We start from the raw sequence: 17,421 nt of genomic DNA, 5'->3' as shown, positions 1-17,421 counted from the left end.
AACCTGGGACCCACTGCTGACTTTTATTAGTAAACGAATCACTGTTATTCCTGATGATGCTGAGGACACTTCCTAGTGCTGGAATGAGAGACACCCCCCCCCCCCTTATTTATTTATTTTTTGTTGTCTTTCTCTTTCTTGAATTACGTTAATTATTTTTGCTATACGTTTTAATGTGTTTTCCTCTTTCTTTTCCTTTTTATTTTATTTATTTTATTACACTGTTGATATTCCTTCAGCCCACTAATGTTACCTGAATGTGTACCGTACCTATGGCAACAAGTATAGGCTGACGTTAGTTTAGCTAAACCTTCCAACAACAATAAATCTTAAAGATACATCTTGGCAATTTTGAACAAAACCAACTAAAACTACCAACACTTATACGCCTCAGGACCTTAGAAGTAACTGAAGGCACCTGTAAGGAGAAATCGATCATTTAATTGGTCAATACTACACCTGGAATCCTATTGGTTGAGGACTTTTGATAAGGTTGTGACACGAAAAATCAATCAATCCGCAAGCAGAAAACTGGAGAGCGCACAGAATCAGTGTGAGGGTAAGGAGAAGAGCTGAAGCTGGGAGCAGGAAATCTATGCGAGCAACAACATATCTAAGTGTGAGCAATAATATATATGCCCAAAAGTATACAGTTTGAGCAGGAAGAAACTATTTGAGTGCGAGGGCAGAGTTTAAAGGAGAGAATGACAAATCTGAATGTGAAATCAGTAAAAAATGTGTTCAAACCGAAAAAAAACACGCGAGAATAAATGACTCCATAGATACTGTAGTTTGGCTGGGAGCTAAGATGAAACTACTAGTGACCAAACATAAAACCTTTTTAATGTGTGTGTGTGTGTGTGTGTGTGTGTGTGTGTGTGTGTGTGTGTGTGTGTGTGTGTGTGTGTGTGTGTGTGTGTGTGTGTGTGTGTGTGTGTGTGTGTGTGTGTTTGTGTGTGTGTGTGTGTGTGTGTGTCCTTGCAGGCTCCAAGTCAGAGACCTGTCTATCCACAGACGCGCCCCCCACCTGTTCCAGCTGTTCAGGCAGCTCCAGCTGCAGCCATGCCTTCTCAGGTACCACAAAACCAGTCTTTGTTAAGGCCCTATTTTTGATATTTTATGCAGGTGCAGAGTGCTGCCTTTCAGCAGGTAGATTTCACCCAACTGAAGTTATTTCCTCAGTTGCCTCATTTGGTTTTTATATGTTGCTGAGACACTGTGCTAAAGTGAGAAGATCAAGAATGACTTGGTGCGTATCTATGGTGCCATATATTTGGGCTATCATGTACACAGTTTGGTTCTTGAGCCGGTGCTCGTTATCAAGCAGCCGAAGCTTGTCAGGGGTTTTATAATCATTAGACTCAGGTGTGTTGGAGCAGGGAGAAACCTAAAACATGCAGGACAGTGGCCCTCCAGGAGCAGGGTTCCCCACCCCTGACCTACACTGACAAACCTAGCCTTGAAAGGCGGGGAGGTGGTTTTGCTGCCATCCACAGAAAGGACATTAAAATCACCACCATCTCCACCCCGGGTGCCCTGTCCATTGAACATCTTGCCCTCAAACTCTCTGGTCCTACTCCCCTTGTCACTGCCATTATTTACCGCCCTCCCAAACCAAATTCCACCTTTCTCTGACTTCACAGATCTTCTCACCCAGCTCTGCGCCATATCATATATTAATTTTCACATCAACGACACCAACTGCAAACCTGCTACTGAATTCCTGGACCTGTCACACAGCAAATCAACGTCCCCACTCACTCCCATGGTCACATCCTCGATCTGGTCTGTTCCACTGGACTCACATTAAACCATCTCTCTAGCATCAACCTCCACATCTCTGACCCCAAAAGAAAAATGCAAAATCTCATTCAGAAACATCAAGTCCATCAACCCATCAGCCCTCTCAGCCTCTTTCACTCGTGCAGTATCCACCTCCCCATCAACCTTGCTGACTATTACAACAACACTCTCTTCTCCTGTCTCAATCTGCTGGCTCCCACTAAACCCAAAACAGTCACCTTGACACACTCAGCTCCCTAGTACACTCCCGAACTCCATCAAATTGAATCCTGCAAATGACAACTGGAAAGACTACAGTAAAACAGATCACATACATTGACCATCTCCACTTATACAAAACTGCTCTCGACACAGCCCGGTCCACTTACCACACCTCATACACTCTGGCTCCAACAACCCCAAGACTCTTTTTTCTACAATCAATAAACTTCTCAACCCGCAGACAACATCTCTACAGCTTTCACAGTGGACATATGCAACTCCTTCCAGTCGTTGTTTCAAAATATCTAATCGTCAAAGTCATAAATTCCTCCCTCGTCTCTGGCTGTGTCCCCACTTCCCTCAAACTTGCTGCTGTCACCCCCATCCTCAAGAAACCAGGTCTCAGCTCTGTCATTGTGTCCAACTTACATCCCATCTCAAATCTCCCCTTTCTGTCAAAAATACTGGAACGTGTTGTCGCTGCTCAACTAAAATCCCACCTTACCACAACCACCATTTCAATCTGGATTCCGCCCACAACACAGCACTGAAACACGTAAATCACACCACCAGAACTGCCTTTTTCTACCTTTAAAAACAATGCCCGTCTCTGCTCATCACTCACCTTTTCTGCTGATGAAACTTGGATTCACACATTCGCCACATCCAGAATAAACTACTGCAATAGCATCCTCTACAGTTCATCTGCCAAAATCCTTAATAGTTGACAGAAACATCTACTGATGCACAACCTTGGACACATCATCAGTGTTGTTTCCTGGGATCTCTGGGTGTTACGGGTCTTACAACAGACACCCTCCTCCAGGCGACCCAACCAAGGCTGATCAGACCCCGGCCTGTGTCCGAGTGGCACTCTACTGCCCCCACTGCTCTCCCCTCTTCAGCCAGAGCCATCTGGACTCGCTCTGCTGCTTCCACATTGTTGCCTATATCTCTCCTTCGGTTGGCACCTGTTATGCCCAGTGTGCCATAGGCCTTGCTTAAGGAGTGACTGGCAAATCCCGACTGCCCACCTCCACTGGCATACACCTGGTCCTCCAACCGTTCCTCCGACAATCTTCCACCAGCTCTTCGTACTTTTCCCTCTTTTGTTCATGAGCCTCCTCCATCCTCTCCTCCCAGGGAACCATTAGCTCCAGCAAGAAGAGTTGTTTTGTGGCCTCTGAGACCAAGATGATGTCAGGTCTCAGTCTGGACTGGGTTATGTGTGGTGGAATTTTCAGCTGTCTCTCAAGGTCAACCGTCATCACCCAGTTTCGGGCTGTGGAGAGCATACCAGCAGAGCAGTTCTTTGGTGTTTTCTCTGGCTTTTCCCCTTCCCTGACAAAGTTAACTGTGATTTGGGTGTACCGGCTGCTCTTGATCCCTTTGCTGATTGCCTCAGCAATGGATTTCAGGACCTGGTCGCGCCTTGAAGCAGCTGCTCAGGATGTGTTCTAGGGTTCCTATTTTGGAACACAGGGGGCATGCAGGTGTTTCTATCTTGCCCCATGTGCACAGGTTTGATGGGCTTGGTAGGACATAAACCCCCTGGATCAGGAACTTGATCCGCTGGGGGTTCCACTTCCAGATGTCTTTCCAGCTGACATTCCGCTCCATCGCCTGCTCCCACTTCATCAACGCACCCTGCTGCCGCATAGCTACTACTCTGCTGGTTCACTCTTCCTCGACTGAAGCTCGCACCTCCTGCACCAGCCTCTGCCTCTCCCTCCTGCTGGCAGTGTCATACCTGGTTACTGTTCCAAGGATGGCCTTGTGCTTCAATTGGGTCTCAGCTTGCTGGACTGCCTCGGCTGCCCTCCACTTCCTCCCTGTCCTCACCACAATCCCTGCCCCGGACACTTTGGCATCTTTGGATCCAGAGTCCTGCAGGTGTTCCCGTGCCCTCGCCACAATGAACTCTTCCCTGCCCGATGTTGCTTAGGCTGCTCACCCTTTGTTGAAGCCTTCTACAACAGTCATGGGGACCTCATATATGAGCAAAGGCCACAAAATTCTTGGGAGGGGCGGCAGTATCTCAGTCCATAGGTGACTTTGCTGGGAACCGGAGGGTCGCCGGTTCGAGTCCCTGTGAGGACCATGAATGGAGCGTGGACTGGTGGCTGGAGAGGTGCCAGTTCATTTCACTGCCGAGGTGCAGTTGAGCAATGCACCGAACCCCCAACTGCTCGGGGCGCTGGTCACTGGCAGCCCCCTCCCTCTAACATCTCTCCATTAATTGCATGTATATAGGTCCTGTCTGTGCATGTGTGTGTATTTCGGGCCAGTGTATGTGTAACATGAATAACAATAATAGAGTGAAAAAATCGAATTTCCCCGTTGCGGGACCAATAAAGGAATTCTTCATCTTCTTCTTCTTCTTAATGATGATCAATCCAGGCCTTGAATCTTCCAGGGAGCCCGGACTTGTCCACTGTTCTCAACCAGCTATGCAGGTCAGCACTGGTTGCTTTGATGCAATCTCTGTCATTCAGGCTGCTCAGTCACTTCAATACAAGCAGAACTCTGCTCTGGATCCCACACCCGCTCCCAAGACCACACAACCCCTTCTACAAAATCTCCATTGGCTCCCTGTTCCCCAATGCATACAGTTCAAAGTCCTCCTCCTCACCCACTGTCAGACCTGGGCAGGAATGAGGACTCAGATGCGGAGGTACGCAGATCAAACTGGTATTTATTCTTAAAATCCAAAACGTGAGGCATAGAGCCAATAAACCACAGAACAAAAGGTCGCTCTGAACTGGAGAAAAAATAATTATCAAAGTACAAAACAACGTCGCTCTGTCCCGGAGGAAAAACAGTCTTCAAAGTGAACAAATAAAACACAAAAGCAAAGTCGCTCGGACCAGGAGTAAAAACAAGGTGAACAAAAGGGCATTCAAAAAGGGTTAAACTTACTATGAAAAACAGGGAATACAAACACCTGAGCAAGGATACTAAGATCTCTATGAAATGAACAAGGCTGTGAAAACGGGCTGGAAACATTCGGTATAATGGACGAAATATTCTGGCAACGAGACAAGGGAAGACACGGACTATATACACATGAAGGGAGGGGGACCACAGGTGGAAACAATCAAGGATCAGGGGATGACGTCAGCCGGTGACACAAGAGGAAGGGCAAGTGACCTGAAACGAGAGGAGAGTTACTTTTCAAAATAAAACATGAAATTCTCAAGACAGAAAACCCAAAGCCCTCCACAACCAGGCCCCCTTCCTACCTCACGACCTGCTCCACCATCACTCTCCCCCACCATAACCTTCGCTCCTCTGACACAAACCTCCTCTCCTTACTTGTCAGCACCAAGCACCGTACCTGGGGTGACAGAGCCTTTTCCATTGCTGCCCCCTCCCTCTGGAACTCACTGCCCACACACATCCGTGACTGCACCGACCACCACACCTTCAAATCTGTCATCAATGCTCTCTCTCTCTCTCTCTCTCTCTCTCTCTCTCTCTCTCTCTCCCTCTCTCTCTCTCTCTCTCTCTCTCTCTCTCTCTCTCTAAAATTGCCTTTGACCTCCAATAATCCACTATTTCATTTAATTTTAATTTTTTTGCTATAATTCAATTAAATTCAATTTTATATATAGTGCCAAATCACAGAAAAAGTTATCTCAGGAAACTTTACAGAGTAGGTATAGACCACACTCTATGACTTATTTATGATTTACATAGACCAAACAATTCCCCCGTTGAGTACGGTGGCAACGAAAACCTTCCCTATAACTGGCAGGAATGTCGGACAGACCCAGCTCTATGGAGGACGGACATCTGTCTTGACCGCTTGGGGAGGAAGAAAAGGAGAGAGAAAGAGAGAAAAGAAGGACAGATGGACAAAGAGAGACAAAGACAGACACAAAGACAGAGACAGGCACACTTCCAGTAACTATAATAATATCTATAGTAATGTGAATATGACTTATATGTCATGGCAGTTAATACAGCAGAATAGTAGAAACAAGCACAGCTAAGGTGATAGATTATGAAAATGATAATAATTATGGTGGAAAACATGATAAATGATGAGCAGCTACGACACAGCGAAACATACCACCGATGGTGCCTCTATGGCTACAAATGCCATTCAAATTCCACAATCAGCAGAGACCTGCGGGACGACAAAGCACAAACAACTCCGGGAAAGTAGTTGAATTAGTAACATGCATTGATGAGACATGAATGATACAGACGGAGTGGAGAGAGGGTCAGACTATCAGGAAAAGTATTATCCCCCGGCAGACTAGGCATATGGCAGCATCATTAAGCAGAACAAAATCAGCTTAAAAATAACAACGTTGCTAAGGGCTCGTAAGCCCTAGCAGTAAGCTTTATCAAAAAGGAAAGTTTTAAGTTTACTCTTAGGGCGCACTCACACTGTTCTTCCGCACCGGGCCAAAACCGTTTTTTCAGCTAAAGCCTAGTGCGTTGGAGCAGTGTGAGTGCACCCGCTCCACACATAACTGCAGACAGCGGGCCGTCCACGGCCCACCTGAGAGAGGTGGGCTTTTGTAGAGACGTCCTTTATGTGCGCCTGTCCGAACATAGAAAATAGAAGGAGGGACCATGTGCGGACATTTAACAACAACAACAATGGCGGCGAAAGGTTCACGTTGGTGTGATGCGGAGGTGGAGTGTTTACTGCAGATTTTGGTCGGATGAAAATATTAAAAAGATGCACAAAAACTCAGAGGTCTATGGAAAGATTTGTAAACAAAGCGACGCATCACGATGATGTCAATCAATGCGTGTGACGTGTTACGGCGTGATGACGTATGGACAGCAAGAAGCATTTGCGCGAGGCCCAGGCAGTGTGAGTACAAACGGGCCTGGGGCGCGGGGGAGAGGGAGGGAGGACAAGTACCCTAACGCCCGGGGCGCGGTGCGGAAGGACAGTGTGAGTGCGCCTTTAAATATGGGGATGGTGTCTGCCTCCCAAATGACACATGGGAGTTGGTTCCACAGGAGAGGAGCTTGGTAGCTGAAGGTTCTGCCTCCCATTGTATTTTTTGAGACTCTAGGAATGACAAGTAGCCCTGCATTCTCACAGCGCAGTGATCTAGTCGGGTAATACGGTACTATGAGCTCTTTAAGAAACGACGGAGCCTGACCAATAAGAGCTTTGTAGGTAAGGAGAAGGATTTTAAATTCTATTCTAGATTTTACAGGTAGCCAGTGCAAAGAGGCTAATACAGGAGAAATATGTTCTCTTCGATTTGTTTAAGTTAGTACTCGAGCTGCAGCATTTTGGACCAACTGGAGACTCTTAACAGATTTATTGGAGCAGCCTGAAAAAAGTTGCAATAGTCCAGCCTAGAAGTAACAAATGCATGGACTAGTTTTTCTGCATCTTTCTGAGACACAATGTACCTAATTTTCGCAATATTACGCAGGTGAAAATATGCAGTCCTTGTCGTTAGTTTTATGTGTGAATCGAAGGACATATCCTGATCAAAAATAACACCCAGATTCTATACTGTGGGGCTAGAGGGCAACACAACATCATCCAGAGTAACAACATCTTTAGCTATTGAGTTTCAGAGGCTTTTGGGGCCAAGTACAATAACTTCGGTTTTATCTGAGTTTAACATCAGAAAATTGCAGGTCATCCAGCTTTTTATTTCCTTAATACACAGTTGAAGTTTATCTAACTGATCGGTTTCTTCTGGTTTGATCGCCAAATATAATTGGGTATCTTTAGCATATAAGGTGAATAGAATCGGTCCAAGGACAGAACCCTGTGGGTCTCCATGACCAACTTTAGTGTGAATGGAGGATTTGTCGTTAACATGTAAAAACTGAGATCGCGCTGATAAATGCGACTTAAACCAGCTTAATGCCGTTCCTTTAATGCCAATTAGATGCTCCAGTCTCTGTAGCAGGATTCGATGGTCAATAGTGTCGAAGGCAGCACTAACATCTAGTAAAACAAGTACAGAGACAAGTCCTTTGTCTAAAGCTATTAAAAGGTCGTTAGTAATTTTTACCAGTGCTGTCTCAGTGCTATGTTTCGCTCTAAATTCTGACTGGTGGTCCCCAAATTACTCATTATTATGTAAAAAGTCACACAGCTGACAAAGTCCCCTTTTGTTAAGAAAAAACGGAAGAAACACACAACTAATTTCTTGAGGATTTTAGGGAGAAAATGAAGGTTAGATATAGGTCTATAGTTGGCTAGTTCTTCTGGATCAAGACTGGGCTTTTTAAGAAAAGGTTTGATTGCAGCTACTTTAAAAGACTGTGGTACATAACCTGCTGATAAAGACATATTAATCGTATCTAATACAGGAATGCTAACTAAAGATAACACTTCTTTAAGTAACCTGGTTGGAATAGAGACAAGAGATAAGTAGAAGGCTTTGATGCAGAAATAGTAGAGGTTAATTTGTTAAGGTCAACTGTTGAAAAGCAGTTCAAGAATGTATCAGGTTGTACAGTTGTGTCTAAGGTTCGTGGGTTTGAAGAACAATTAGTGCCAAGCGAGTTGATTTTGTCTCTTATAGTTATAATTTTGTCATTAAAAAAGGTCATGAACTCGTTAATACTGAGGGTTATAGGAATACAAGGCTCAATAGAGCTGTGGCTCTCTGTCAGCCTGGCTACAGTGTTGAAAAGAAATCTAGGATTGTTCTTATTCTCCTCCATTAAAGATGAGTAATATGCTGCTTTGGCATTACGGCAGGCCTTCCTATATATTTTTAGACTTTCTTGCCGAACTAAGCAAGATTCCTCCAATTTAGTGGAATGCCATTTAGTTTCAAATTTTCGCGACACTTGTTTTAATTCACAGATTTTTGAGTTATACCATGGAGCTAACTTCCTCTGTTTCATTATCTTCTTTTTTAAAGGAGCAACAGAGTCGAGTGTTGTTCGTAGTGAGCCTGCAACACTGTCAACAAGGTGATCAATTTCAGGGATCTTAAATATTAGGATAAGGCATTAAATTAAATGCAGATGGAATCGCTTCCTTAAATTTAGTTACAGCACTATCAGATAATCTAGTGTAGAAACTTTTGCCTAGAGGTGAGTAGTCCTGTAATATGGATTCAAAAGTTATTAAATAATGGTCTGATAAAATAGTATTCTGTGGAAAGACTATTAAGTCATTGATTTCCTCACTATAAGCCAAAACAAGGTCGAGGTTGTGAATAAAACAATGAGTAGGTTTATGTACACACTGACTATAACCAATAACCAATCTAATAGAGAGATAAACGCAATACTAAGGCTATTCCACGTGAATATTAAAATCTCCTACAATGATTACTTTATCAGATTTAAGGACTTAATTTGACAGAAACTCTGAAAATTCAGATAGACTACCGACCAGGAGCACGGTACACTATACAGTAAGTATAATTGGCTGCACAGTTTTCCAGGTTGAATGTGAAAGACAAAGAACAAGTCTTTCAAATGAATTAGAATTTAGTTTAGGTTTGGGGTTTATTAATAGGCCTGAGTCACAAAATAGCTGCAACGCCTCCTCCTCCTCGGCCACTGCCTCGAGGAATATGAGTATTAATATGACTAGGAGGAGTGGATTCGTTTTGGCTACAATATTCTTCATTACACAGCCAGTTTTCAGTCAGACAGAGTAAATCAATAATTTACTAATACAGCTTTAGATGGCAGAGATCTAATGTTTAAAAGTCCACATTTTATTTTCTGATTTTATCGCAGATTTGGTGTTGATTTGTATCAAGTTTTTCTATATAACTTCTGTTCATTTTTGATCTGGTTAATTTAAATGATCGTGGGGCAGACAGCGTTTGTATACTAAACTGAGCGGGAAAGTGCTCCACAGGGAGCGCAGAGAGGTGTGTAAGACTGCAACTCTGCTTCCTGGGCATCTGTAATAAGGGCAGCGCAGAGAGGTGTAATAAACTGTGACTCTGCTTCCTGATCCCAACATTGGGTTATCATGGTTTTAGACCTCTAAGAACTGCGTCCATATGTTGTTCTGGGGATGTGTGGGAAGAGGGACTATTAACTATTTGTTATCTGTGGGGAGAGGGTGTGTTATCTTTATTTGATGTCCAATTCTCCCCTCTGGGACATTAAAGAACCTAACCTAACCTAACCTAACTTGTAAATATGTGTGGGATCCCTTGTCCCATTGGCAGGTAAAGAAAAGAGAGAAAAGGAAGGTTCGATATAGGGCTATAGTTGTCTAGAAACTCTGGATGAAGACTGGGCTTTTTAACAAGAGGTTTAATTACAGCTATTTTAAAAGATTGTGGTACAAATTCTGTTTATAAAGACATCTGGATCATATCTAGAACATGAGTGCCATTTACTTTCCAGTTTTCACAATGATTGTTTTAATTCATGGAGATGGAGGTCCATAGATAGTTATTTCAAGTGAAATATGGGGGAACTAAATAAATGTATGAGTGTAAGCAGTGGAGTGTTAACATGCACATCAGTAACCTGAAAATAGAATAGGTTTATTCTATTTTCGGGTCAAAAGCCACTGCCACGGAGTGGGAAGGGGGGAAGGCTGTTTACACGAATAATCAGGGTACTTCAGGAGTTATCTAGGTCTGTTCACCGGGGTATGAGAACTCAGATTTTACCCGGGGTACGGTGTTTACATGGTGTTTGAGAAACCGGAGTATGCCCTTGATTTTCTGCAAGTCACTTTTAACTAATTTCTGTGTGTCAACAGGTTGCTGTAGTTGTGACTGAACCAGATTCAGAGCAAGTTGAGGAAATCTCCACCCCACCCACTGAACCCCAGGTGGAGCCAATAGAAGGTGTGACCACAGAGCCCTGAACTCAACGCACACTGCTCCGTGTGGTGACATATCATGTCCGAGTGTAAATATGGATGTTAATGAAAAACTACTCCTGTCAGCCTCATTGGAACTACAGTGCCTACAGAAAATCATGATACCCTTTTGAAATACTCACTATTTTTGTTTTACAGCTTGAAATGATAATACATAAAAAAAATTACAGCTTGATTTACACATTTTGTCTTATAACATTCCAGTGAATTTCTTTTGCAAAATTTCTGAAAATGAATTAAAAAAATGAAAAACTAAAATAGAAGGGTTGGAAAATGTATGATACTTTGCTTTAACTACTGCCATCAGTCTGTTTGGATATGTCTCTACCAGCTTTGTGCACCTAGATTGGGAAATATTTCCCCATTCTTCCTGCAGAACTGTTCGGGTTCATTCAAATTCTGTGGTGAGCGGTGATGGACTGCACTCTTCAAGTCCATCCACAGATGTTCTGTAGGATTGAGGTCAGGACTCTGACTAGGCCACTCTAGGACATTCACCTTCCTATGCTTTAGCCACTGTGTTGTTTTATTGAGGTGTGTTTTGGGCCGTTGTCATGCTGGAAGGTGAACCACCAGCCCATTTTCAAGTGTCTAACAGAGGGATGCAGGTTTTCCCTTAAGAATTTGGGTGGACTTGGCAGTATCCATTTTCCCTTCAATCCTGATCAATTGCCCAGTCCCTGCTGAAGAGAAACAAGCACACAACATAATGCTTCCACCACCATGCTTCACTCTAGCTATGGTGTGTTTTGGATAGTGTGCTGTTTGTTTTATGACACATATAGCACTTGGAGTTCAGCCCAAAAAGTTCATTAAACAACACTCAGTGTGACATTTTTCAGAAGAGGCTTATTTCTTGCCACCTTGCCATACATGTAGAACTTGTTGTCACATGAACAGATCGACCAACCTCTACCATTTAGACTTCAACTCCTTCAAGGTCACCATGGGCCTCTTGGTAGCTTTCCTGATCAATCTTTTCCTGGCTCGGTCATCCAGTTTGGAGGGGCGGCCCCGGTTGGAGCCATATGCCTTCCGATTCTGGACAATACTCTGAATGGTACTTAGAGGAATAGTTAAAGCCTTTGAAATTTTTTAGATCCTTCTACTAACTTGTGCCTATCCACAACTTTATCCCGGAGCTCTTTTGAAAGCATCTTTCCAACCATGGTGAATTCTTTGTGTTACCATGCACTACTAGGAGTGGAATCAAGGAAGAGCTGATTTTATTCTGAAGTAATCAAAAACACCACAGTTGATGTCAGGTGGAGGCCAATTAACTTGTTGTGTAATCTGGAAGGTGATTTGTTATACCTGAGAATGTTTATAATTATTTTTAAAGGGACTCATCACTTTTCCAACACTGCTTTTCTAGTTTTTAATTTTGTATTCATTTTCAGAAATTAAAAAAAAACAAACTTGTAAGGCAAAATGTGTAAATCACGCTTGAATTTATTTTATTTTATTTATTATCATTTCAGGCTAAAAAGTGACTATTTTAAAAGGGTATCAGGACTTTCTATAGACACTGTATGACTCAGTAATGGGATCAGTCCAAGTTAATAAACATAATAAGGATTGGTCAAAAAAATAAATGGGTTGCACAGAATAAGTTTGAGCACTGCTGAACCTACAGTACTATATGTGTTAGTTATGATACTGTATGGATCAGTGTTTGTAATGTTTTATTCTTCAACTATTGAAATCAGTAAAATAAGTATAGAGCAGAGATATATTAAAAAAACACATTCAGCTTCAATAGTGAGGAGATCTTGGGTCACCTTTAAGAGTAGGATGTATTCACCACTATAAAATATTCAGACTTTTAGTGCACATGTGTTAATTAGAGTGAAGGTAGATTCAATATGTAACTTAACCCTTTCTTGCCTAAAAGTATTTGATTATTAAATTAAGATTTTGTTGTTATCTTATTATAAAATTGACTTTTTGCTATTCAAAACTGGTTGGTTAATGCCATGTCTATTGTCCATTCACTGTTGGTTCTAAGATTTCCTGTCATTTAGTTTTCTTTCATAATGGTGGGGGCCTCAAAAGAGGCAGCAGTGGGTGAAGTATTCACACTTTTAGTCCCTAGAACACTGTTTCCTAAAATTTCCCCATCACAAGGAATAATAGGAATAATGCCCTTTATAAGCCTTCCCACCCTGGTAAAATGCCACTTTTTTAAATCTATGTGTAGCACAATGCACACTCTGTAGAGACAAATTTCTGCTTTGGGGAAAATAAAAATCCATCAATGGATCCATCACTGTTCACATGAGAGTTTTCTAACAACTGAGAGAATAAAAACATCTGTGATGCCCCCCCTATAATTATACCTATAATTGGAGGGATTACATAACTCAGCTGTAGTAATGCTTAAAGATCTTGCAGGAAGTTCTGAAGAAGGTTGGGGAGAAGGACGCGAATAAGCACTGGGAAATCAATGAATGAATACAGCCACCACTTACATACTAGTATGTTGTTGGTAACTGTTCAGGCCTACAAAACCCATTACCCCTGCTGTACACTCCCAAACACAAGCAAACCATTAATGTAACACTGAAGCCATTCAAACAGGAATCATCTGCAATGGTGTTAATCCTGAGCTATGTATAAAAAAGACAGAATTTATTACGAGCTTACTCTCCCTCATTATGACTGCTGTGTCTATTCATGAATCAACTATGTTTCCAAGGTGGAATCATTGGCTTAAATATGATCACCTTAAAGGCACACCAGTAGGGCTGTGGCCACTGTACCAGAGGTCTGTGAGAACTTGTGTCTGAAAACGCAGTTGTAACTGAAGTCCTTATAGTTGATTATTGTTCTAAGCCAACTAGTCAGAAACACCTGTTCTTCATAAAATGGGACTAAGTTGGGGCTCATGACATGAATATTTATATTATATGTTAATGAAGGCCGCAGTTTGTTTTTGTGTCCAGATCCATATCAGACACTTTTTTTCCCTGTACTGCCTTGTTAGTATTGCTAGGATTCTTTGTGGAAACCACAGTAGGGTGTGATTTACTGTTAATGAATGTATCAACATTTTAATCCCAGTGAAAATAAAGTTACTGCTGCACCAATAAAAAAAGAACAATTTTTATTTATCATCACTCTCACCAACCACTAATAATTACCTTACTGTATAGTGTTGAGATGTTATTAAAGCTTTTCTTTTTCAAATGTCTTCATGTAGTTTCAGACACAGTATATTTGGGACTTTAAAGTCCCCCTCCACTCAAAAAAGGGTTATATGTGTATTAATATGACTGGGAGCAGTGTATTCATTTAGGCCAATGTATTCTTCATGACACAGCCAGTCAGACAAAATAAATAAATATGATTATCTGATATCAAATTATTTAGTAATTCAGCTTTAGATTTATTAGTAACCGCACCGGTGGCCAGCTAGCTACCATAGCATAAGACTGAGCTTCCATGGAGCGGACCATGCCTCTAACTCACGAAGTCTCGCTTCCAGCGCTACAAATACATTACACTTATTACATTTATCATTATCACTAAAGGAGGCAGAGGAGTAGCTAAAAATAAGACACTCTGAGCAAGAGAGATCAGGGGAGAGAGTGGGGGAAGCCATCACCAGCTGTTTAAATGTCGTTAATGCACGCTTGAAGTTAAGCTAACTCATCGGTTTCTTCTGGTTTGATCGGTAAATATAATTGGGTATCATCAGCATAACAATGAAAATGTGTGCTTCCTTTAATAATAATAATATAATAATAAAAATATAATATTTCCTAAGGGAAGCATATATAAGGTGAATAGAATCGGTCCAAGGACAGAACCTGTGGAACTCTGGGACTGAATTTAGTGTGCATGGAGGATTTGTCATTAACATGTACAAACTGAGAGGGATCTGATAAATAAGACTTAAACCAGCTTAATGTGGTTCCTTTAATTCCAATTAGATGCTCCAGTCTCTGTAGCAGGATGCGATGGTCAATAGTGTCCAAGGCCGAACTAAGATCTAGAAAAACAAGTACAGAGACAAGTCCTTTGTCTGAAGCTATTAGAAGATCATTAGTCATTTTTACCAGTGCTGTCTCAGTGCTATGATTCATTCTGAGTCCTGACTGGTTCACTTAAGCTTCGTCAAAAAGTCAAATGGGTTTATCAGAGAGCCATGGAGACCGCACCTACCCTTGGAGATGTCAGGATGGCTCCTCCGCTGCTTCAAAATAAGTCTGATGGGGTTCAGGGAATGCAGATTCAGGACAGACAGGTAAAGAGTTTATGAACCCGAGTTTTAAAAGGTTTGTGCAGGCTAGGCAAAACTGATCATAACAGAACAAAACCAAGAACCATGAATACTCCTTTCCTTGACCTCATGATATTTTCCATCAATGTCAAGGAAAGGTGGTTTGGAAAAGACATAGGAGATACTTTTTTTTGACAGCTTCTGATCATCATCCATAGGTTAGGCAACAAAATCACTAGGTCATTATAGGGGTTTGGTTAAAAATAAACCCTTACTGGCATAAAGCCCTGAAGGCTGACTTCTCTCTGCCATGGGGAAGATGTTCACAGGCATAGGATATATGCAAGAGACTTTTAAGTGATAATCATAAGCTTATTTTTTAGTATTCAAATGACAAATTTGAATGTCAAATGCCACATTCTGGCTCCCTTCGACTTTTTAAATTAGAATATTTTGGTTCCAGATGAATTTTACATACACATATGAATGAATATGATGATTTGTAATTCACTGCTTGGAGCATTAGGTGTCAGCATAGAACAGTGGTCTGACTGGTGCAGCTGCTGTTAAAGGACCAGGGCCCCATTCTTCCAATGTAGCCTGACTTATTCAGACCATCATGCTAAATAATCCTGTTTATACTCACCCAGCTAATTTGGTTCTTTGGAAGCAGTTTGAGGATTGATCTGTTAATCCTGGGTGTAAGTTATGTTAAGTAACAGTAATAACAGCAATTTTATGTAACTGCATTGTTACAGATTTCATATTGTTCTACATTGTGCTCCACAGTATTTCCTCACTTTATTTAATTCAATTCAATTTTATTTACAGTGCCAAATCATAACAAAAGTTATCTCAGGACACTTTACATATAGAGTAGGTAAAGACCACACTCTGTGCTCAAGTGGGAATTGTTGGGTCTTTGTAAATCATAAATAAGTCACTGTCGCGTTGAAAACCTTCCCTTTAACAGGCAGGAATGTAGAACAGAGGAACAGACAGATGGACAGAGAGAGACAAAGGCAGATTCAAAGACACTCCCAGAGATGCAAGCAACGACAAAAGTGACAGTAACTATAATAATATCTATAGTAATGTGAGTATAACTTAGACGTATATTATGGTAGTTAATATAGCAGAACAGTAGAAACAAGTACAGGTAAGGTGATGGAATATGACAATGATAATAAGTATGGTGGAAAATATGATCAATGATGAGTAGTCTTAATAAGAGCTGTGACACAATGACAAATGAGTATTACTGATGATTTTTTTATGGCTACAAATTTTATTATTTATATGGACACTCCATATATCGTCCTGAATGTCATCTCATCTCATCTCATCTTCACTTATCCGGGGTCGGGTCGCGGGGGGCAGCAGCTCTAGCAGGGGACCCCAGACTTCCCTTTCCCCCGGCCACCCAGGGGGCATCCTTATTAGAAGCCCAAAACACCTCAACTGGCTCCTTTCAACGCAAAGGAGCAGCAGCTCTACTCCAAGTTCCTTTGCCTTCCGGCTCAGCTCTCTTTTCGTCACAACGGTGCGGTAAAGCAACTGCAACACCGCCCACGCTGGTACCTGAACTCCTTCACTTGGGGTAAGGACTCATTCCCTACCTGGAGTAAGCAATCCACCGGTTTCCTGCTGAGAGCCATGGCCTCAGATTTAGAGGTGCTGATCCTCATCCCAGCCGTTTCACACTCGGCTGCAAACCGATCCACTGAGTGCTGAAGGTCACTGACCGACGATGCCATCAGGACCACATCATCTGCAAAAGGCAGAGAGGAGATCCTCAGTCCAACGAACTTCAACCCCTCCCCACCACGACTATGCCTCGATATCCTGTCCATGAAAATCACAAACAGGATTGGTGACAAAGCGCACCCCTGGCAGAGGCCAACCCCCACCGGGAACGAGTCCAAGACAGCCCCTCCAAACCCAAAGCTTTCAGCATTTCTGGACGAATCTCATCAATCCCTGGAGCTTTGCCACTGTGGAGTTGTTTGATTTCCTCAGTGACTTCCGTCAGAGATATTGACAATGATTCCCCATCAGCCTCCAGCTCTGCCTCTACAAAAGAGGGCGTTTAAGTCGGATCAAAGAGTTCCTCAACGTGCTCCTTACCTCATCAGCTGAGGTCACCAGCTTCCCATCCTTACTGTAAACAGCTTGGATGGTTCCCCGTTTCCCCCTCCTTAGGTGTCGAATGGTTTTCCAGAAGCACCTTGTTACCCAGCAGAGGCGGCAGCCCTTCTGGCCCGTCGGTACCTTGCAACTGCCTCTGGAGTCTTTTGGGATAACAACTCATGGCTCTGCTACAGCAGCTGCAGATAGCTCAGCTTAAGTCCCTGTTAGGTCCAAGATAGCTGCTACATAC

At 42.4% G+C, this 17,421-nt stretch overlaps 1 protein-coding gene across 1 annotated transcript in view; it reads left to right on the top strand.

Annotated features, from left to right (window-relative positions):
* LOC310955344 (uncharacterized protein) overlaps positions 1–13,371 on the top strand; it is a 28,363-nt gene extending 14,992 nt beyond the window's left edge. The window contains exons 6-7 of the mRNA XM_083925158.1: positions 985–1,074; positions 10,694–13,371. Coding sequence (XP_083781284.1) covers positions 985–1,074; positions 10,694–10,801 — 198 coding nt within the window. The 3' untranslated portion in view covers positions 10,802–13,371. The remainder of the gene's footprint in view (positions 1–984; positions 1,075–10,693) is intronic.
* Positions 13,372–17,421: the final 4,050 nt, after the last annotated feature.

This window comes from Echiichthys vipera (genome assembly GCF_963691815.1).
Source record: "Echiichthys vipera genome assembly, chromosome: 13".
NCBI classification, from domain to species: Eukaryota; Metazoa; Chordata; class Actinopteri; order Perciformes; family Trachinidae; genus Echiichthys; species Echiichthys vipera.
Note: the sequence above shows the minus strand (reverse complement) of the source record. Positions and strands in the feature narration are given on the sequence as shown.